Source organism: Gymnoscopelus microlampas, assembly GCF_963454915.1.
Source record: "Gymnoscopelus microlampas genome assembly, chromosome: 14".
Lineage (NCBI taxonomy): Eukaryota > Metazoa > Chordata > Actinopteri > Myctophiformes > Myctophidae > Gymnoscopelus > Gymnoscopelus microlampas.
In genome coordinates, this window is record NC_139951.1 from 19,457,517 (window position 1) to 19,476,767 (window position 19,251).

At 40.2% G+C, this 19,251-nt stretch overlaps 3 protein-coding genes across 5 annotated transcripts; 1 reads left to right on the top strand and 2 right to left on the bottom strand.

Moving 5' to 3' along the window:
* Window positions 1-770: 770 nt before the first annotated feature.
* Window positions 771-6,037, bottom strand: atxn7l3b (ataxin 7 like 3b). Of its 2 annotated transcripts, none has more exons than XM_084077975.1 (9): window positions 5,914-6,037; window positions 5,275-5,335; window positions 4,933-5,056; window positions 4,498-4,630; window positions 3,629-3,800; window positions 2,774-2,874; window positions 2,647-2,669; window positions 2,229-2,274; window positions 771-1,772 (listed from the first exon to the last, which is right to left on the bottom strand). In XM_084077975.1, exons 3-9 carry the CDS (start codon window positions 4,981-4,983, stop codon window positions 1,693-1,695), a joined length of 606 nt encoding a protein of 201 aa, XP_083934101.1. In that variant the 5' UTR covers window positions 4,984-5,056; window positions 5,275-5,335; window positions 5,914-6,037; the 3' UTR covers window positions 771-1,692. The 2 variants fall into 2 exon arrangements, with proteins under 2 accessions (XP_083934101.1, XP_083934100.1); XM_084077974.1 differs by having other exon boundaries at window positions 2,611-2,669; window positions 5,914-6,036.
* A 1,144-nt stretch (window positions 6,038-7,181) lies between these two features.
* On the bottom strand, window positions 7,182-16,202 carry LOC311060794 (nucleolar transcription factor 1-like). Of its 2 annotated transcripts, none has more exons than XM_084079118.1 (15): window positions 15,838-16,202; window positions 14,050-14,225; window positions 13,684-13,764; window positions 13,026-13,181; window positions 12,590-12,654; window positions 12,348-12,397; window positions 11,949-12,006; window positions 11,428-11,569; window positions 10,966-11,025; window positions 10,779-10,831; window positions 9,442-9,631; window positions 9,218-9,265; window positions 9,016-9,114; window positions 8,081-8,146; window positions 7,182-7,535 (listed from the first exon to the last, which is right to left on the bottom strand). In XM_084079118.1, the coding sequence occupies exons 1-15, from the start codon at window positions 15,881-15,883 to the stop codon at window positions 7,476-7,478; spliced, it is 1,350 nt and encodes a 449-aa protein (XP_083935244.1). In that variant the 5' UTR covers window positions 15,884-16,202; the 3' UTR covers window positions 7,182-7,475. The 2 variants fall into 2 exon arrangements, with proteins under 2 accessions (XP_083935244.1, XP_083935243.1); XM_084079117.1 differs by having other exon boundaries at window positions 11,949-12,010; window positions 12,346-12,397.
* Window positions 16,203-17,080: 878 nt separating this feature from the next.
* Window positions 17,081-18,175, top strand: LOC311060101 (beta-1,4-galactosyltransferase 6-like; the record flags this gene model as incomplete). Its single annotated transcript, XM_084078225.1, has 1 exon — window positions 17,081-18,175. One exon carries the CDS (start codon window positions 17,081-17,083, stop codon window positions 18,173-18,175), a length of 1,095 nt encoding a protein of 364 aa, XP_083934351.1.
* Window positions 18,176-19,251: the final 1,076 nt, after the last annotated feature.

Below are 19,251 nucleotides of genomic sequence, written 5' to 3' on the forward strand. Positions count from 1 at the left end.
CAATGTTAGTAAACAAATAATTGGTCTATATAATCACTTAATGCTTCATTTTTGCTGAGAAGCAGTGGGAGGTTCTGTCTCTCATTTATTGATATATATATATAATATATAGATATGGATATAGAGAGAGATACAATAGATAGATAAGATACAATCTATATATATAGAGTGCAAACCCCTGCTATTACTATTACTATGATCATCACTATTATTAAACGGCCTGTAAGAATTATCTGTACTAGACCATACCCGGTCGGCGCAGCCGTGGGGGGATATACGCACATGATCTGGCAACCCGGGAGGCAGTTTGTCCCATAGCTGGGCAGCCGCAGCTATGGGACGACATTCTTTGACACAAAAACGCTAATAAGAAGCTGAGATTTGATGAAATTGAAAAACGGGCTTCACAGTTAAGTTCAGATGGTAATGGTCAATGGCTGTGTGCAAAATCAGAGCAATTGGTCCAGCCAGTGGGGAGAACCGGGTAGCTTCACCACCACCACCACCACTACAAACGCACAGAGGTTACTAGAATTATAGTAGGATAGTAGGATAGTAGGATAGTAGGATATCTGACCCTAATCCAATAGCCCCTCCTAGTGGCAACCTGCTTTCTGCTCTGTAGGCCTTGCAGGTCAATTTGCTTGGTTAGTAATTAGGGAAGTAATGGAAGGTGCTAAGGCTCATTGTTCTCACTGGTTTACCCTCACAGAACTCCACACTCACTGTCTATACCCAAAAATGTGAAATTAATTATTAACACACCAAAGCACAGGTAACAAATCATTTATTATGCTAGACAGATGAACAAAACTGAGCCAGGATAGCAGCAATTCAACTATTGGAATATTTACACTATCACATCACACCGAGGATACATGTAACCCTTTACAATGTAAACACAAGATACAAAGACATTTTGTATGCTAGAAAACAAGCCCAACGATCCACTGAAAAAACTATAGAAACCCGCTTTTCTTAGCAAATACCTGCTTGTACAGTAAGGTGGGTTTGTTTGCTGAGCGTTTAAAAAAAAAGTGTTTCCACAGGTGACCAACAACTGACAGAGTCCCTTCTCATGTACACTGTATTAATTAATTGGCTAGAGAGTCAAGAAATTGACTGTATGAATGAGAAAATAAAAGACCAACCATTATTCATGATTGTCTGGAAGGTAATGTGATGACTTATCATTATTTTTTGTCATCAAAGAGACCTGAAATTGTGAGAAAATTAAAGTTGACATAATTCCTAATTACCCCTCTATGTGAACACTTAACATGATTAGCTCTTTCCTCAGCTGCCACCGTCTGGCCACTGGATGTCTTCCACCTACATCAGTCTCTGTGCAGTGAAAAGCTCTATGGCGCTATTCTTTTATTTTGGACTCCAGAAAATAATATACATAACAAAATTAACTGGAAAGAGAAAAACGATGAGTGTTGGTACGATTAGTTTGTGAAAAACAACAAAATGCGTCAAGTATACTGTGGAAGGTCTGGACTGCTTCTGCAGAACCGCAAACACCGTAGATGTCACCTAAAACATCAATGTCCATCCATTTAACAACAAAAAAAGAATCAAGGGTGAAGTGTTATTGGTCTTCCCCTTTCTATGTGTGTGCGTGTGTGTGTGTGAGAGAGAGAGAGAACATACACATGTGACAGTTTTGTGCGTTTGTGGGAGAGTGTGTTACTGGGGAAACGCTTCATCTTTCATCAACATACGTGGGCTCTCCTGGTTTTCCATACGGCGTCTGGGGCCCATCATGCCTGGGGGGGGTACATTATGATTTATTATGACTTCTGACTGAGTATGTTCAGTGTCAGTTAATATATTCAGTTAATATTCATGCTTCTATAGACTATGATAACCATCGACAATTAACTGAAATGTGCATCAATAGCATAATATTGTTCCTTTAAAACTGAAGTTTGTTTAAACTTGAACAGAGTATCAAATGGGTGGAGCATAATGCATTATGGAAAAAAACAAAACAAATGTAACTTTAAATGCATTATTGAAAAGACGTATTAAAGGTATTAGTAAACATGATTTCACCCTGCTCTAAATCTAAATACCACAGATGACGTCTTGGTACAAAAAACTGTCAAAATTCAAACATATCATCATGGCTATATCAGAAAAGGAAAATAATGTAATTAAAATAAGATCAAATCAACCGAGATGTCATCATATATCTATTGAAAGATACATATTTAACTTACCACTCTTATGCTTAAATGATTTGGATCTTCTAGGTGAGTTTGGATTCTGAGGTAGAAAGAGAAGCAAACATTTCAAATATTAAACAAAACAATGCACAAACAATCAACAACATTGTCGTGTATTTAATACAGTTAGATTCACAGTGATTTTGAAAATAAAGCATTTGGTATTATAACCCTAATAGAACTCTGTTAAGCCCACTCCAGGCGAAAAATGTCTTGGTTGTCGGCAGAAAAAATGACATTATTCTTTCACACTACGGCTATGATGTGATGCTGGATACATGACAGGGCAAAGGATTTCATTCGGCAGTAAAGTGGGGCAACCAGATAAAACTGTCATCGAAAGGCAATGTAACATTCTCCAGATCAAAGGACTTACTGTGCCGACAGGCTTTTTCACTGAACATGACAGTACCTTGTCAGATTTCCTTTTCTTAGCTGTTAAAGAAAAACACCATAACTTTTAGATTTCGGCAACAGAGATATGGATGATATACAAATCATGAAAGAAAAAAAGAAAAGGCCATGGTGTAGCACATTACCTTTCTTTTCTGCACCATAAGACCAATCATTGTCATTAACGTCATCATTATCCTCTTGGTCACTCTCCGACTTATTGTTGGTATTATTACCAGTGACTATTCTGTAGAGAGCAAGAGGGAGAGAGGGGAGGTGATGCAATGACTCAGCAATAATCAATAATAAGCTATAACATGATTATAAGGCATGATTGTGATTTGAATTGATGTTTTTGTCTACGACTGCCATGTCCTGATTTTGAACATTCATATCTGAATTATATATATAAATGATGCATGGCTCTATAGCGGGCAAATGCAACTGCAGCAGTGTCAGCCAATTTCCCTCTGCGTGCTTTGACTATCAATCGCCTTCATGAAGTCAAACACGGACACAGCCGCAACAACAAATAAAAGATAAATTCATGAGAAGCAGTATACCTCTGCAACACTGACAGTGCCAGAGTTGCATATCGTTGCTGTCGGGCAGAAACCTTGTATCTCCATATTTTCAATGCTTTTATCGTAAATGAATGCCCTACTTCGTCAGACAAGCGTGTCACACAAAACTAGGGAAAATAACCGATCTACAAGGTCATAATGCTTCGCATTGTGATGCGTTGTGATCTTGTAAATCATCTATTTTCACTATTTTTTAAACATTATTACAGTGAAAGTGGATAAGCCTGTGGGTTGTATAAATAATTAACCAATGAAAATATTTATACTAAATAATGACTACATTGGATCCATTAGAACACTGTTTTCTTTTTTCTTCCCCCATTTCCTGAAAAGTTGTGGACAACATTGGCACAGTCCAAAGATTATCTTTGCAAAATTTGATCTATCCATTATATATCATTTGGTCTGCTGATGTACCTGCGGTTGGCAATGCGGCTACTGTTGCGTCCCATGCCCAAGCATTTCTCCAGGTGAGGAGCGAAGCGCGAGGCAGCGATGCTGCGGCTGCAGTTGGGACAAACACACTCCTTGTTCTTCCACTGGTTGTACACCTGGCCGAACACGTCCACCCCTGGCTGGTCCACTATTTCTGGAGGTTTGAAAAGGAGGTGCAAAAGTATTCAAATACTAAGCCCCCTCTCAGCCCTGTAGCCACATCTTCTAACAAACTAAATATTATAACATTTTATTACTATTCTGGTCTCCAATTTCAACTTTGAATCACACAAACAATCACATGTGAACAACATTGTTGACTCATGTTACCTTTTCACTGTACTTGTCGCCATGTATCACTTCATGTATAAATTACTATGATATTGAATACATTTAATACATACTTGACTTATTTTTTTTTTTACTATAGTCCAAGTGCAGTGAGCCAGGCAAGTTGTTGTTTTGTTTCTGCAGTACAACCTGGTGTCTGGTACTACTCCTTTCCTAGCACCAGTGGACTGCTACCTGATGACTTTTTTTCCCCCCCTCAAATTAATGATTGATTACCTTTAGTATTTTTATTTTGCGGCACTTATCTGTTATCTCCTTTCTTCTCTGTGCTTTGTTTTTTATATGTTATTTGATATTTTCCTTATGATTATCCTTTAGACTGCAATTTGTGGAAGCTTGTACGGAAAATAATTTCACCCACACACCTGTGAACTTGTGATGCGACAGCACCCTTGAAATAATACAGGCTTAAAAGGTGTGGTGAAATAGAATCTAAAGGGTTAAATAACCCTTTAGATTAGCAGCCAGGCACACAAGCACGACAATGTCCTCGCGCTTACCAAAGTCCCTCATGCTTTCTTGGTCCGTGTCATCCAGGAAGAAGTAGCCCTGTTTGACGGCCCTGTGGACCTCAAAGCACAGGCCCAGGCACGCATCCTCCACCAAGTCAGACAGGATGTCCTGAGCTAGGCCCTGGCAGGCAGACAGCCAGTCGAGAGCCAGGGGAGGAAACAGTGGGAAGTTATAACCAACACCGACACTAGCACTGGATTGAAATAGCCTTGGATCGAGACTATCATAGATGTATTTTAAACATCTATGATAGTCTCGATCCAAGGCTAGGGTTGAAACATTTAGGAGCATTGCCATTACAGTCACACTTTTTTGGTAGGTTACATTGTTGCACAACTTGCCACTCATTCAATGTGTATGCAGCAGCTCTGCACACGTCATGTACTGTAGCTTTGTCATTGGTAACTATCCCTCTACTGTACCTCCAGTTTGCTGTTGTCCAGGCTGGACATTGAAACCTCCTCCATTTTCATTTGCCAGAACTACAAGATCAGCCAACACTGCTGTGGTCATGCTGTAGCGCAGCAAGCATTGGCCAAGACAGGGCTGAAGCAAGAGAACAGCAGATAGTTAACATCATTGCAGCATAAACAAAATGATCACTGTACACTCATGGGGGTTCATTTAGCTGTGAGAGTGTACAAAAATGGAACCAATTAAATTGCATATGTACACTGTCATAACACTGAGGATTTTAGTGTGTAGGTGCGTAAGTGTATGTCTGTCTGTCTGAGTGTGTGGTCTATGAAACGTGATGTGCTTACAACTGCACGTTGAATACTGCGAGGGAGTGGATTCCAGGCTCTCCACCACGTCTATAACCTTCTAATAACACAAAGAATGAGAAGTTAGGATCGCTGTCACAGAACTGCAATCATTACAATCGACACCAGATCGCACAGATTTCACATTAAACAGTAATAACTCGGCGACGATTCTATCTTGCTAATAATGTCTGATGATTAAAGTAGCTTAGCTAAAATCTTGCTAAACAAAACAAAGAGCATGGTCATGGATGGGGCTACATGAAATGAATACGCCAAGAATAGAGACACACGTTAAAATGGCAACACTTCTATGCGTAGAACCCTGCAAGCAAACAGGAATCGATAACGTCTTAACGGATTGAAATGTTTCCAACCGATCGGTTACTACAATGTAACTGATCTACAATGTAACGAGTAGTTCGTTACATCGTAGATCAGTTACATTGTAGCAGATCAGTGAATTGGTTTTGTTTGACTCAAGCCCAGTCCTACTACAACACTGCTGCACTGCGGCTGTTCGCACAACAACTCTCTCCCCACATCAAATGTAGGGATCTATATCACCAGATCCCAACGATCTACGACAAACATAAAAGGTCGCGTTTCTGCAGATTGCTGGTAATTGTGTTTATTTACCTAATTCGGCAGGCATCCATCTTTACACCAGAGTTCAGGCAGTAGCAATCGATCGCTACACGGGTCGGGGTTTTAATGCTGTAATGCTCCAGATCTCCTCAGTGAACTCCAGCTACAGTCAACAGCGTTGCCAGGCTTTGAGAGAGAAATAAGCAACCGGGCCTATGAAAACAAGCCCAAAATAATAGAGATATATAGATTGAATACTTTAACAGTTTGCGAAGACAAGCACAGGGAAGTACAGTTTAATACAAGGTCTGTTAAGAGGATTTTAAACCCAAGAAAGCACTATGGATTGTTTCCATTGAGGTCCTTTGTACTGAATTCCTTCGAAAGAAGCGAGCCCTTCATCCTTTAAACATAATATTGGCTATTTGAAAATAGCCGATACAAGCTCTTGAAGATCTGCTATTCAAAACAATATAATTGAAGAATGTTTTTGTATGGGGGTCCCTGGCATAGAATGTTTTCAGATGGGGGTCGATCTGGATTAAGAGCGTCTGCTAAATGCCTAAACTGCCTAAACTGTAAACCGGGGGTCCGCAGACAAATACATATAATTTGGGGGTCCTTGACATGAAAATGTTGAGAAACACTGCTTTGAACAACATAAGGACAAAGCCCAAATAAGCAATTACACTTTAGAAACAAGCCCAAAAAAACGCAACCCGCAACTACTAATAATAATTATTTACAAGCAACTTTACAGAAAAACAAGCCCAAAGTCGCTTATAATAAGCGGACATGGCAACACTGACAGTCAAGCACATGCATCTGATCATCCAGACTGACTGGTCATGTGACCCGATATTCGCCCGCAGTAGCTTCTATTGTCGTCACTTTATATTCACTAATATCACATGAAACGATTGGAAAGCATTTCATAATAAGCTGTGGCTGTGAATATGAATAGCCTTGGATCAAGAGACTATCAGAAACGTATTTGATCGATTCTTACATTTGCATATCTAAGTAAGAGTCAGACTCGATAAAATACTGTCTTGATCCAATTAAGGCTAGAATGTGACCAAATCGTACAACGAATCACACCATACAAGACATATTTACAAAAACAAGTGTTTCTGTTTATTAAGATATCCAAACGTACATTTGTAAAACTGTACCCCTTGATTAAATACTTTCAAAAAATAATTCTCCACATTCAGTTGTTTGCCACAATAATAATATTACATCTGAAACAAATGAAAAGTGAGCTGAAAAGCTCAAACAAGCACTTGTGTGGTCCAGTCCCCTTATGAAGACCTGAAAACACTTCAACAAGTCATTTAACCACAAACATAAAACAGCTTGATTTAACAGATCAAGCAATACCATTTAATGGCACATTTCTCATCATACGGCAGTCACTAACCCCAAATAACAGATTTTTAACTGAAAACTCAATATTTTCCCACTTGCAATATGCAAGTGGGAAATTCCATATTCCATGCATCCCACAGGCTGCTTTACTGATGAAGATGAAGGAGAGGAAAACCGCACTCCCAAATCAAAGTCCACTTCTGAACAGTTGGTGCCGAGGGATCTCCATCATGTCCGTTATATCAGACCTCAAACATCATCCCATCCTCTTCCTCGTCCTCTTCCTCATCGTCATCCTCATCCTATGTATCAACAGAACCAACATTATTGATCATAAAAACACAGTGGATTAGGGCTGGGCGACATGACTTCAAAATATCAGGATTATTTCCAACTTTTCCCCCCAATTATGATTTATGATTATGATTGATACGATTAAAAAAATTTAACGGCACCATTGGACAACTAAGTTAATTGTTTAATCAGACCAATTGGTAGAAGTTCTAGTCGCTTATGTATTGTTCTAATCGCTCTATTAGAACTTTTTCATGTTGATTCGTTGATATAAGTAGAAAAATATATTTAAAAAGACACCTTGCTTCTCGATTATTCGATTAGCCTTAAGATTAAAGGAGTAGTTAACCCAAAGAAAACATATATTCTATCCATTTCTATCAATTACACATTAATAGATAGAAAATAAGTATTTTTTTTGGGTGAACTACTCCTTTAAGTCAGTAATTGATTCTAAAAGTCGGTTTCTATATACCCATGTTCAAATAATTTCCCAGCCCTATAATAAAAATAATAAGGTTAAAAAATTGAGGCAGTGTTTCGATATTCTAACCTCGGTAGAATCATAATCTTCATCATCGTCACTGCTGTAGTACTCTAAGTCCTCATCTTCAGAATCCTATGAGAGATGTTAAACAAATTAAACATTATATTCCTTCATTAATCATAGCAGTTCATCAGCTCAACGGTAAAGGCATAATAAAACCCTAAACAGAATCCAGCATGTCAATTATAAGCAGAATTGCAAAAAAAGATGACAATATATTGTCGTTTCATCTTATTTATACCATACCCATTGTACCTGCTGTCAGAGTACTCTCTGTACCCATTGTTTGAGTACCCAGGGCGGTAACCATTACCACAACCATAGTACTAATGACGTGAGATATAAATACGGGCAGACAGTTGACAGACACCTGCAATGTTTTGGTTCTCGACAGGTCAGACCGAATTCCCACTCTGCACTGCACACTCCCCAGTAATCACCGCCACACATGGCAAGTTTGAGGTCAATTGGTCGAACGGCACCCGATTACGTCCAGGACAGACATACACTCACACATATACAGAAGTTTTGTGAATTTATAGATCGATGTGATGGGAGGTGCATGGTCTTATTGACACGTCATAAGCCACGTCTGTTTACGACTCGAATGCAAAAAAGACAAAAGTACCAAAATCGTGGCACTGTCCCTTTAATTATTCATGTGGATCCCCATTGACACATCCACTAGGCTGCACCAGCGCTCCTGTTTTCTGACAACAATAAAAGCCTGGAGATCGAGGCTACACATCCACTGATTGAGACGTTCACATTCTGATTGGTCTGATGAAGCCCTTTGTGTATTGATTAATAAAGCACGGAGCAACATTATACTGTGTGCGGACATGACCTTTCTTTACTTAAATGTTTCTTGCACATGCACTACGGCTGAAGACCCTTGTCCTACTACATATTTTTGGCGTATTGTCACAATATCAACTTACAGATGGTATGTTCAAGTTCTCCTTTTCAGCTTTTTTGGGAAACTTTTTTGGTCTGCTTCTCCTCATTGCCTCTATGTCCAAGTCAATGATTTCACAATTCTGCAAATAAATAAGTCAAAAGAAACTTTGAGAAAATAATTCTTGAAAACTAAGGACAACAAAAGTATCATGCTTGCAAACAAACGAGTGCTTGTAATTTTACCTGGGGTTTCTGTATGCGGTACTCAGTCTTCTTCTCGGATGACAAGTTCTGAAAAATATTGACAGCAATAGTTCAGAACACGCTGAACACAAGTCAGTTTAACCACATGAACCCTAGTGATCCAATTGTGGTACATTCTGTGAAAATAGGCGACATATTCTTGCTATTTGATGCACAACTAAGTATGTAGGGGTTAAGTGGTTAACGTGACTTGTGTACCATACCTCAAACCATTTCTTCAGCTCCACAGTGTACTTCATGAAGCCGTCCGCAGCCATGTTGCGGTAGTGTGCCTTGTCAGTTGAAGAGAGGGCCTGCCACAACGGACTAACCACGCTTAATCGCTTCGTTACCTCTGGGACCTCAGCCTTCAGGAGGTCCATATGCTCTCTGCAGAACAATACATGGCCTGATCTGTGTGAGGGAAAGATGATTAAGATTAGGCGTACATCATTTTATCGATTATAAAAAATATATGCAATTGATAATCGATTGTAATAACAATAACTGATTTTAGGGTGGGAAAATGTAATTTCGTTCACATGTTTTTTAAATAGCGAATGACAAGATCACAGTGTCAGTTTCTAAGTCGGATATTCTTGCAATTTGTTTGCGACACTGTTGTACGATGAAGCATATAATAGGGCTTAAGTGGTTAATCAGACTAGTCAATGTAGTCAATTATTAAAAGATATATTATAATTGATTAGTTGATACCAGTATATAAAAAACAAAGCAAATTATTTTTTTTTAAACGGCTTCTCAATTATTTTATCAATCGAAAAAGGAATCGATACAGGATACAGGATCAACAAGGGAAATTGGAAGTGATGACACAAAGAAGTGAGCAGACATTTTTTTAATGGAACACTATAAAATTTAAGCTGATAAATGAGTACCCTCTCCTGATTCGCTGAAATACCTAAACAATTATTTTCTGTTTAGAGAAGAGCTGGAAAGGCCAGGAGACCCCTGTTATTGAACAAACACTCTATAGTAATGTTACTATAGTTACTATCAGAATATAGACTTTTTAACAAAAAAACTTGTTTTATATTTATATATTGTTTTGTTTTAACAATTTGTTTTAATCAATTACAGGTACATACCTTTAACAGGCATCTGTCATAGTTCTCTAGTGTGCTGTACATCGCAGTACATTATGATTAAGATTATACATTTAATTTAAATATTATACATTTAATTTATACTCTGTTGTACGATGGTGTCGCATGAATAGGTATAACTAAGTAGTTCGGAGTGGCTTATTGTTAGTATCAGTTGAGAACGAGGGTGTCAAGTCCTTTTCAATGCGATAGACCCCTGGGAGATGGAATGCTAAGGTGGAACGCGAGGTGGAGTGCAACGCCTACTGTACAAGCTAGTTACCAAAGCCGTGCTACTCATACGTTAAGTTGTCGGTGCCCGGGATCGAACCCATGAACCTGCAGTTCAAAGGCGAGTGCTTTACAGACTGACATAGCCCGACACGGAGTAGCCACGTATAAACCAGGCTTCAGGAAGCATTTTAAATGCTCTGACATCATTCAGTTATACTCACTCAGTCGGCTTCTTGGGTTCATTTGGAAACTTTTCTGCAAGCATGACAGAGTTCTGTAAGAGCAACAGAATGTTTTGAGAAATGCAGCAACAGAGCAGTATTAGTAGGGCATTAAAGGCAAGTACACAAGTCAGATTCAGTTTTGTAATGTAAAAGTAAAGAACGGCGGATGAGAGGATTTTGTTACCTCAGATTTCTTAACTCTCCAGCCCTCAGCGCTTATATCCTGCTGGTATTCATTCTTCATCTAAAACGAAAGTAAACAGTAATACGTTCAGAGTTATACACTATGTCATGATGAATTCGCATAAAAGGTCAAGATGTGAAACGAGTAACATGCTTTATTGTATGGCGTATAACATGCTTTATTGCAAAATGAGGAACAGTTTAAAATGTCCAATCTTCAATCTCACAACGAGTCGCTGTACAACATGATGTGAGTTTGTAGATCGGCTATTTTCGCTATTCATTAAAAAGAAATGCATGAGCAAATCTTTACTTATGGGGGTCCTTGGCACAAAATCTTTTCAAATAGGGGTCCACGGCCAAATACTCCCTCTTGGCCGGCGGACATATTAGGCTTTTGGTCTTCAAGCTGAGGCTTCTCTACTACAGATGCAAATGTTTGAGAACCACAGGTTTGACAAACCTTACGGAAGCGCTGTTGATACTTGGTTTTCGTTTCCTTATCCATTTCTCGCCAGCGCTGGGCACACACAACAATGAAGTTGGAGTTGGTGATGCCCTCCCTGGCGGCCCACTGCTCCTTACAGAAGAGTGTGTAGCTATTGCTAAACACACACAAATGGGAATGTTGAGTTATCAATCGGTTATCAGATAAGAAAACATTAATTCACTATCAACGGAAAAAGGACATGGTAAACACTTGATGTATGATGTATTATCTTGTGTCCTTTCTTATTGTAAATCACTCTGGATTAAGAGCGTCTGCTAAATGCCTAAACAGTAAACTGTAAACTGTAAATATACAAAGAAATGACTGACAATGACTAGTACTTGTAGATAATCTATTTACGCTATTTTTCAACAGATAAATGAATGGAAACGATTTTAATGATCATGCAAAAATAATTGCGATTATCTCAATTGCGACCAGGCAATTATGTAATCATTATGACTCAATAATTGCAAGGCATACGCGTGACTTACGGAGGGGGTTTGACAGGCGTGAGTGGTTCAGTTGTCTTCTGATCTTCAGGCTGTTGCTCTTTCTGCCTCCAAGAATAGACAACAAGATGAGCAATTCAATATAAAATGATTATACGTTGGAAGACAACTTGGGAGCAATTATGAACATTCATGTGTTTAAGTCCTACTGATTTGTTAAGCCTGAGTTATACTTAATCTTACGAGTGTTGTGAGCTTGTAGAGCTGCTATTTTCAGTGTGGAACACCATTGTATGATGGAGTATAAATTAGGCATTACAGGAAAAAGATGTCCTGACTTGAGATTCTCTTAATCTGGTATGCGTATTCCAAGTTGCTCTATTGAAAGTATCCATCCAAAGAAAACATTTGTCATCACTTACACCTGTGTTTCACTTACACCACTCTTTTTCTTTTTACTGGGCGTTGTTTCCTTTTGATAGTACTGTTTCCTGAAAGATAAAGCTTTGAATGAATGTGGGTAACCTACAAGACTACAAGAGCACAATCCTGAGTGTTAATTTAAAACAAATAAACACTTAACACATTTTGCCATGTACCTCACAAATTGGCAAATAATGAAACATGTAAGTGACAGACAGACAGACAGACAGCACAGGAACACCGACAAGACATTTGTTTACCTGAACTGCTTCAAATTTTCTTCATATTCTTCGTGGGAACGTTTAAATTTATTGATATATTTCTCCTATGGTCAAAAATTAAAAATAAAAGGTTTTAATGTCCTAGTTAAAATCTGTGTGTATAGAGCAGTGTTTCCAAAGGTAATAGTAAAGACCCATAAGTGGAGTAACATTTGGACAGGGTTGTGAACAAAGGACAACTTAGTGGGATACTATGCAATATGTGACCCGAACATAAGAATTCTGAAAACATGTTTTGAGTAATATGCAATACAGAAAAACCTATTCTGAGCTTTTCTAGTGGTGTAAATATGAACAAAATATGATGTGAGATTATGCCACATTAGCCTACTGACAGTAAACTGCCTGATGCAGTGCCAGCTCAAAATTGTTTAAAATGTCTCTAGCATTACCCTTTTCGCCTTATAAACTGTACCTTTTTGTCTGCTGGAAGCTTCTTGTACTTTTCATTTGCTTTCTTCATTAGCTCGCTGAATCTAAGGTGTGGGAATTTCTTGTTAAACTTGGCCTGTTTCTCCTGAAAAAAGATGCTGTTCGGAGGCATGGGTTTCTTTGGGAAGCAAGGATGTATCTGCAGGAGAGAGCATTCATTGTAAAACAGAATCTGTGCGTGGTATTCACAAAACATATTCTGGATATTCCCCATCATACAAAAGTATGGAGTATTATTTCTGCATGTTACGTTGTTTAATGTATAATGGATCACTGCGATGTCTTCAGTGTGCTAGAGCAGTGGTTCTCAAACCTTTTCATGTCAAGGACCCCTAAATGTATATGTTTTTGGCCGCGGACCCCCATCTGAAAAGATTTTGTGCCAGGGACCTGCATAAGAGATTTTATTTTCACAATTTCTCTGGATTTTTCAAAATGTTTAAAAAATAGCTGATCCACAATCGCAATGCGTTGTGAGCTTGGAGATCTGCTAGTTTCGCATAGCCAAAGTATAAAATGGGTTTAAGTGGTTAGACTGCTCCTCATTTTGCTGGGGATCTCCTGAAACCCTCTCAAGGACCCCTGGACTTTGAGAACCACTGTGCTAGAGAAATTTGCCAGAGACCTTTCATTTTCCTTACCTTATAGTTCTTGGTCGAAGGATTACCTATGGCGTCCTGTGCCTCGTCAATGAGGTCTGGGAGGGTTCGAACCTTGCGCATCTAAATATTTTAAAAACAGAAGTATTTTACTTCTTACCACATATACGGTACATGAATTTGACCATTTTAGATAACCAATATTGGTAGCCAGATGCATCTATCTACAGTATGTATCTGGGTAAAAAAATATATATATTCTAAACAATTTTGTGTTTACAAATCACTGTGCGAAATTGATACCAATTTAAAAGACTGATTCTTAAATCAGAATATCGTTCAACTCATTTTAAAGTTACTAGTTAGAATAATTTAAACAACATGGGACAAAGTCAAAGTGTTGCTCACCTTCTGTGTAATCTGATGCCACTTAGCTTTGCATACTTCGGGAGAGTACGGAGGAAAAGCCACCACGCTCCAATTCAGCTTCATCTGTGCCTGGTTGTATGCAGACTTTTTTTTATCATTAGGGATGTTTTCTTGAATGGCAAGCAGGAGCTTCTGGAGGTCATCTGTGCTCCACTCTGTGTTCAAAGAATGAATGGACAAGGAGAACAATCTGAAGATGAGGTGTACCATGGAGCTCACTTTGTTTTAGTTTTTTAATGTCAAGGACCCCCAAATTAATTATCAATGTATTTGGCCGCAGACCCCCATCTGAAAATATGTGGTGCCAGCAAGGACCACCAAACAAGATTGTGTTGTTAAAAGGTTTTTCAAGATGTAGATTGTAGATCCGCTGTTTTAAAATAGTGAAATAGTGATGGTGAAAATGATTTTGATGCTATACTATCTAAATTAGCTGGGGACCCCCTCAAGGGGAGTCCCCCCGGACCCCACTTTGAGAACGACTGATGTACACAAATACAAATATGCAGACATGCCCAGACATCTCTCTCGCTTTGGTGTATGCTATGGATGGAGATCATCATGTTATCATTAGCAAAGCAAAATGACAGCTATTTTAGGATTGATCCATCCCTTCATAAAATGCATGGGTGTGGTGTAGATTGGCTTCAGAGACAACCCTTTAACACAGTAGGTTTGTATAAATACGTTACCTAGAACAGTGGTTCTCAAACAAATGGTTCTAAAAAAGGCGGTTCTAAATATTTAGGGTCCATTAACCGGTTCCATTTGTACACTTTCAGTTCTGGAGGGGGGGGTCCTTGAGATTAAAAAGTTTGAGAACCACTGGCCTATAACAGTGGTTCTCAAAGTGGGGTCCAGGGACCCTCAGGGTTCCTTGAGAGGGTTCCAAATGGACCCTTACAAGTCTGTAACTCTGAGAGTGTACAAATGGAATCAAAAGGATCCATTTGGTTCCATTTGTACACTCTCAGAGTTATGGGGGTCCTTGAGATTTAAAAAGTTTGAGAACCACTGGCCTAGATTAGAAGACATGCAGTGTTTTGGAGGTTTGATTGATTGATGTACTTTATTTAGTAAGACATGAGAACAACAGTACATGGAAGTACAAATTCACAATACAGGGTCTACTAAACTGGAAGACTCATAAAAGCACAGAGCTTGTTTCAAATGAGTTCCCCATGCACACAAATCATGATGACATATAAGAGACAGACAGATATACACAACTACTATAGAATGTCATACAATCAGTTTACAGGTTACTGGTATGAAGAGTGAGAAATATGTACAAAAGGAGAAGGAGAGAGGGGGGGGGGTAGGGGGGTAGGTTAGGTTAGGACTTAGACAGGGGGGTAGGTTAGGTTAGGACTTAGACAGGGGCCATTTTCCAATTGCAGCCTCCTGAAGGTGTATCTTTAGGGCTGTTTTGAAAGAGAGTAGGGTTTTACACTCCTTTACTCCTTTTGGTAGGGCGTTCCACATTTTTGATGAATAGCATGAGAACGAGTTACTTCCCTTTGTTGAGCCAAAAAAGGGTTGGACAAGGTTTGTGGAGCTGCCTCTGGTATATAGGTACATGACCTCACGTTAGTTTCTATTGACAGCTCAATTCTCGGGTCCGGTCTACAACCCGCCTACTGTATTTGGTAATTAGCACTCACACAAGCGCATGCACTCACACAACCGTTTCCGCATCCGCTCTAGTCCGGAACTGCAACGCACAACAAATAAAGCAACATTTACAACCCTACTCTAGGACGTTACCTTGTCCTTCTTCAATCTCCATTTGGGAAACGTCAGCGTCAGTCATCGTCCTCTCCTCATAGGACAGGTTATCTCAGTGTTGTTGTGAAGACTGGAACGACCGCTGGGTTCCAACTATAAAACTTGAACCAAAGTAGCCTACTTTCCTTAAAGAGTCGACCAACACACGTTAGCTGACCCACAGGGAGCTAGCGTGCTTATCCCCCCGTAAACACGTGGCTTATTGTTTAATAAGCACCACGTTGAAATTCACATGATAAAGCCACACTGCTGTGGAAGACACGAAAAAGCAGAACTATTTATTCCTTGAATGTATTAATAAAGAAAAACCGGCGGGTTGTAAACAAGACCCTCTCCACGTTTTCAAGGCGGGTGCAGTGTTGCCAGGTTTTGAGAGAGAAACAAGCCCCAATTTATGCGAGCCCTTCGCACTTTAAACGTATATGTACATTGGTTATTTGAAAATAGCCGATCTACATGCTCACAATGCGTCACGATGCGACGCGTTGTGAGCTTGTAGATCTGCTATAACAAAAAAAAATCTTTTCTCTAACAACACAATTCACAAATCTGGTTTGGGTGTCCCTGGAACAAAATATTTCCTGATAGGGGGTCCGCAGACAAATACATATTCATTTGGGGGTCCTTGACATGAACAATGTTTAAGAACCACTGGTTTCAACCATAATAATGAAAAATAAACATTAGGAAACAAGCAACTACACTTTAGAAACAAGCCCCCAAAAATGCCCAAAGCCGCTTATAATAAGCGGACATGGCAACACTGGTGCAGAAAGGAGGAGGAACCGATGACGTATCTATGACGTTTGCTATACGTCTACGTGACGTATCATGGCCGTTGTGATAAAGAGGCAGTTCATTTCAAGGCTTCTCTGATCATCACATTATCAATGTTGAAGAGTTGGAGTAATTATTTATGTGCAATCTACCAACAAGGTGCATTTACATAGACAGATAGAGGACACAATTATCATCAAATACCAAAACAAAATGTGTATAACAGTGTGTACTCAACAATAAAGGCAGAGTACCTCAGTCTCTTATTGGGCAAGTAAAGGAGCCAAGACCCAAGCTGTTCTCCAGCAATTCTGGTACTCTGTGTACTCCAGCTAGTACACAGACAACAGTTTAGACTGTATCGACCTGTTGGTGTCTTCAATTCAAGGACAGTGTTTTTTAATGGGATTTCTATTGGTGAGAGGGGAGTTTTGACTGAGCCAAAATGGTGAACTGTAGGGCGCTCCTACAAATGTCCATTCACTCATTTCTGGCCGTTATCTTGTTCTTCTTCCTATCCACTACGTGTATATACTTTGTTTACGCGGCTCCCGGAAAGGTTAATGAATACTATTATGTGGGAAAGGCCTGGGTCACCAGTAAGTTGTGCTGGGCAGATGTGAACACCTCCACAGAGCATCCATATCTACCCGATAACTTCCCCAAGAGCGAGAACCTTACCTGTCCAGAGCGATTACCTTCTATGAAGGGTCCTATGGAAGTAAACATGACAGAAATCTCTATGGAGGCCGTAGTGTCTAAGCATTTAGATATCCAGTCTGGGGGACACTGGAAACCAAAGGACTGCAAGCCACACTGGAAAGTGGCCATCCTAATCCCATTCAGAAACCGTCATGAACAGCTGCCCATCCTGTTAGACCATCTCACCCCCATGTTGCAGAGACAGCGGCTGCAGTTCGCCTACTATGTCATTGAGCAGAATGGGACCCAACCCTTCAACAGGGGCATGCTCTTTAACGTTGGCTTCCAGGAGGCCATGAAAGACCTGGATTGGGACTGTGTGATCTTCCACGACGTGGATCACCTCCCCGAGAACGACCGCAACTACTACGGCTGCGGCCTGATGCCACGCCACTTTGTTCCCGCACTCGACAAATACTCGTACGCGCTACCCTACAACAAGTTCGTGGGTGGCGTCACCGGAGTCACAGTAGAGCAGTACCGTGAAATCAATGGCTTTCCAAATGCATACTGGGGGTGGGGAGGAGAGGACGACGACTTATTGAACAGGTTGTATTCTGCTGGCCTGAAGATCTCTCGGCCAGAGGCAGAGATAGGGAAGTACCAGTCAATTCCACACCACCATAGAGGAGAGAAGCAGTTCCTAGGACGGTTCAAGCTGTTGAGGTATTCCAAAGAGAGGCAGTACGTCGATGGCCTCAACAACCTTCACTACAGCCGTCCCACCGAAGTCTCCTACAGCAAGCTCTACACCAATATCAGTGTGGACTTGCGTCCCATCCCACTACTGAACTGTGCCGGCTGGTGGTGTGGAGGCAACACCAAAAAGCTGCCTTGAATCCTTACTCTGAAAAATCCCAAAGTCATCCAGATCCCTCAAAAAAGGGGAAAGATGAAAAAGTAGTCTCTTAAATGTAACTCTTGACTGTATGTGTGTGTCAGAGTGAGCCTAGTTAATTGACCAGTGGTTAGGCCGAGCTATTGGCACCACTGCAGGATACGGATAGGCTGGTACCCCTTTTTTGCCCAGCCATTGTTGACAGCCTTTATGATAGTTGAGCAGGATGGGGATAGGATGACTCCCCCTTTAAAAGCCCTGTTTCTGATTCTGTGTTTCATGTGTGTCTCTCTCTTTGTTCTTGGTAGAGTTGGATGCAGGACAGCCCAAATGAACATTTATTGTCTGATGGTGCCAGGCAAGTGAAATTGACATTGATTCTCATTTTTAATGTGTCCTTTCTGAGAGTGCCTGCTGGCTGGTTATACTGGGGAAAATGGAGGCTGTATTTCCAGCAGGTGATCGAGATGAGGAGGCACAGACAACAGGGGGGATCAGAGAGACTATGAGGCTATACACAGTTCAACTACCATTCCTATCCTTATTGGTGTCTAGTTGTATTTTGTCTCTTGACTCTAACAGCACTGAAATGACTATGCTGTGCTCAGTGTGGGGCCCCATAGTTTGCTGGATTTCCATCATGGTCTATCCTTCCATGGTTGCTGACTCGGCAGTGGACGACGTTGCAAAGTCTGTTGCCCAGTAGGGTAAAAAACACCTTGAGGATGACAACAACAGACTCCCTCTGCCCCATTGAAATTGTGGTTGAGAGGAGGGGGTTTGGGAAACCCTGTACTGTACCATTTGATTGAGTTCATAGTGGCAGGCATTAATCTATGTGGGAGTTCATATCAGGTAGTAATGAATCTTAATTTTTGAATATCCGTGACAGTCACCAAAATGTGATTGTCATGTTGGAGTGTTAAACATATCATTTATATGTATTATCTCTGCCAGGCTGAAGGCGAAGGGGGGATTGTTTCTCCCCGGTTGGTCGGGGCGAATCTCACAAAGCACTGGACTGATCATCACCTAATGTGGAAGTACCACACACATTTCTTTTCCCCACCTACATT

What these genes read in the sequence shown, in the direction of transcription:
- LOC311060794 (XM_084079117.1), bottom strand. Translation starts at nt 15,883, where the DNA reads ATGACTGACGCTGACGTTTCCCAAATGGAGATTGAAGAAGGACAAG. An exon ending in GTAAAAAGAAAAAGAGTGGT is followed by an intron (nt 12,011 to 12,345) that starts GTAAGTGAAACA and finishes TCTTGGAGGCAG; the next exon opens with AAAGAGCAACAGCCTGAAGA. An exon ending in AGAACTTGAACATACCATCT is followed by an intron (nt 8,147 to 9,015) that starts GTAAGTTGATAT and finishes CATCTCTCATAG; the next exon opens with GATTCTGAAGATGAGGACTT.
- atxn7l3b (XM_084077974.1), bottom strand. Translation starts at nt 4,983, where the DNA reads ATGAAAATGGAGGAGGTTTCAATGTCCAGCCTGGACAACAGCAAACTG. An exon ending in AGCCGCATTGCCAACCGCAG is followed by an intron (nt 2,875 to 3,628) that starts GTACATCAGCAG and finishes TGCTCTCTACAG; the next exon opens with AATAGTCACTGGTAATAATA. An exon ending in ATCATTTAAGCATAAGAGTG is followed by an intron (nt 1,773 to 2,228) that starts GTAAGTTAAATA and finishes TACCCCCCCCAG; the next exon opens with GCATGATGGGCCCCAGACGC.